The sequence below is a fragment of the Carlito syrichta genome, unplaced genomic scaffold (assembly GCF_000164805.1).
Source record: "Carlito syrichta isolate Samal-C Ts95f unplaced genomic scaffold, Tarsius_syrichta-2.0.1 Scaffold97032, whole genome shotgun sequence".
Taxonomy (NCBI): domain Eukaryota; kingdom Metazoa; phylum Chordata; class Mammalia; order Primates; family Tarsiidae; genus Carlito; species Carlito syrichta.
In genome coordinates, this window is record NW_007041128.1 from 61682 (window position 1) to 63066 (window position 1385).

General features: G+C 42.0%; 1 protein-coding gene across 2 annotated transcripts in view; it reads right to left on the reverse strand.

The window, feature by feature from the left end:
- Positions 1-1385, reverse strand: part of IARS (isoleucyl-tRNA synthetase) — an 84706-nt gene that overhangs the window by 22819 nt on the left and 60502 nt on the right. For both annotated transcript variants that reach the window (XM_008062825.2, XM_021714779.1), the window contains one exon: positions 374-465. In XM_008062825.2, coding sequence (XP_008061016.1) covers positions 374-465 — 92 coding nt within the window. The remainder of the gene's footprint in view (positions 1-373; positions 466-1385) is intronic.

The following is a 1385-nucleotide window of genomic DNA, read 5'->3' on the forward strand; positions in this document are numbered from 1 at the left end:
AAAGAAGAAAAAAAAAAAAAAAAAAAAAAAAAAAAAAAAAAAAAAAAAAAAAAAAAAAAAAAAAAAAAAAAAAAAAACAAAAAAAAAAAAAAAAAAAAGAGGTCTGCTCAGTTTAGTCTTGAATGGACCCTGATACTTTCCTTCCTATATGACATGTCCATCACTGTGCTGTGAAAATATGAAAAATGACTTTTAGTACTTATAGGTTCCCCATCCATCTAAATGACAATGAATATACTTAGTACAACGTAAAAGGAAAAGAAAAAGCCTCAAAAACGGAGAAAACATTCCCTTTCCTTTTGCCTGTTCTCATTTTTCTTCTACTCTCAGCTTCATACACCTTATGCTTTTACCAACAGCAGTGTGCCCTTACCTTTAATCTTTTGCGGTTCATTCTAACATACCAATTGGTCAGAACATCTACAAACTTGACCAGGCGAGGCACCACAGTATAAAGCCTATAAGCTAAAAAGTAAGATAAGTCAATCAGGCAGCAAATGTGTACCAGGCATCCAGGGCTAGGGGAGGGCTGGATTCAATGAAGAACAAGCAGCCCCTTCTAGCCAAAGGCCTCCACTTATTCAGGAGACAAGAACCAAAATGTAGTAGTCAATCACACAATGTCTCATTTATTGAGAATGTATCACACAGCAGTCAAGGTGTCTAGGGGTACACACAAAACCATCCTATGAGTCACGTAGAACTCCCACTGGTCGGTGAGAAAAATGGAAACCCCAGTACATGTGGTTTGAAGTTCGAGGCTGTTCACCATACAATTCCACGAAGCACTGGTTACATGGATTTGTACAATCTGACAGCACCAACAAAAGCCCAACTTCCTTCCATTGTACTATATTACACTTCAACTAAAAGACAAAGACGCATCCCGCGCCTTGGGAGGCTGAGGTGAGTGGAATGCCTGAGCCTGCGGGTTCGAGACCTGCCTGGGCAACTTGGCGAGACCTCATCTCTACAATAAATAAAAAATCAGCTGGGCATGGTAGCGCGCGCCTGTAGTTCCAGCTACTCGGAAGGCTGAGGGGGAAGGATCACCGAGCCCAGCAGGTCGAGAGTGGCCACTGCACTCCAGTCTGGGCGACAGAGTGAGACTCCGACTCAAAAAAAAAAAAAAAAAAGACAAAGGCACAAAAAGCTCAAATTAGATGCTAAGAGGCATTGCATAGGACAGTGGTTCTCAACCAGAAGCAATTTTGTCGAGCAGGGGACATCTGGCAATGCCCCGGGAAACATGTTGGCTGCCACAGCTTAGCAGATAAAGAGGTGTTACTGAAATCTCACAGTGGCCCAAGGGATGCTGCTCAAGCCCCACCACAAAGAATGCTCAGAAGGTAGGGGAAAGAGGAACAAGTCTTTTTTTTTTTTTT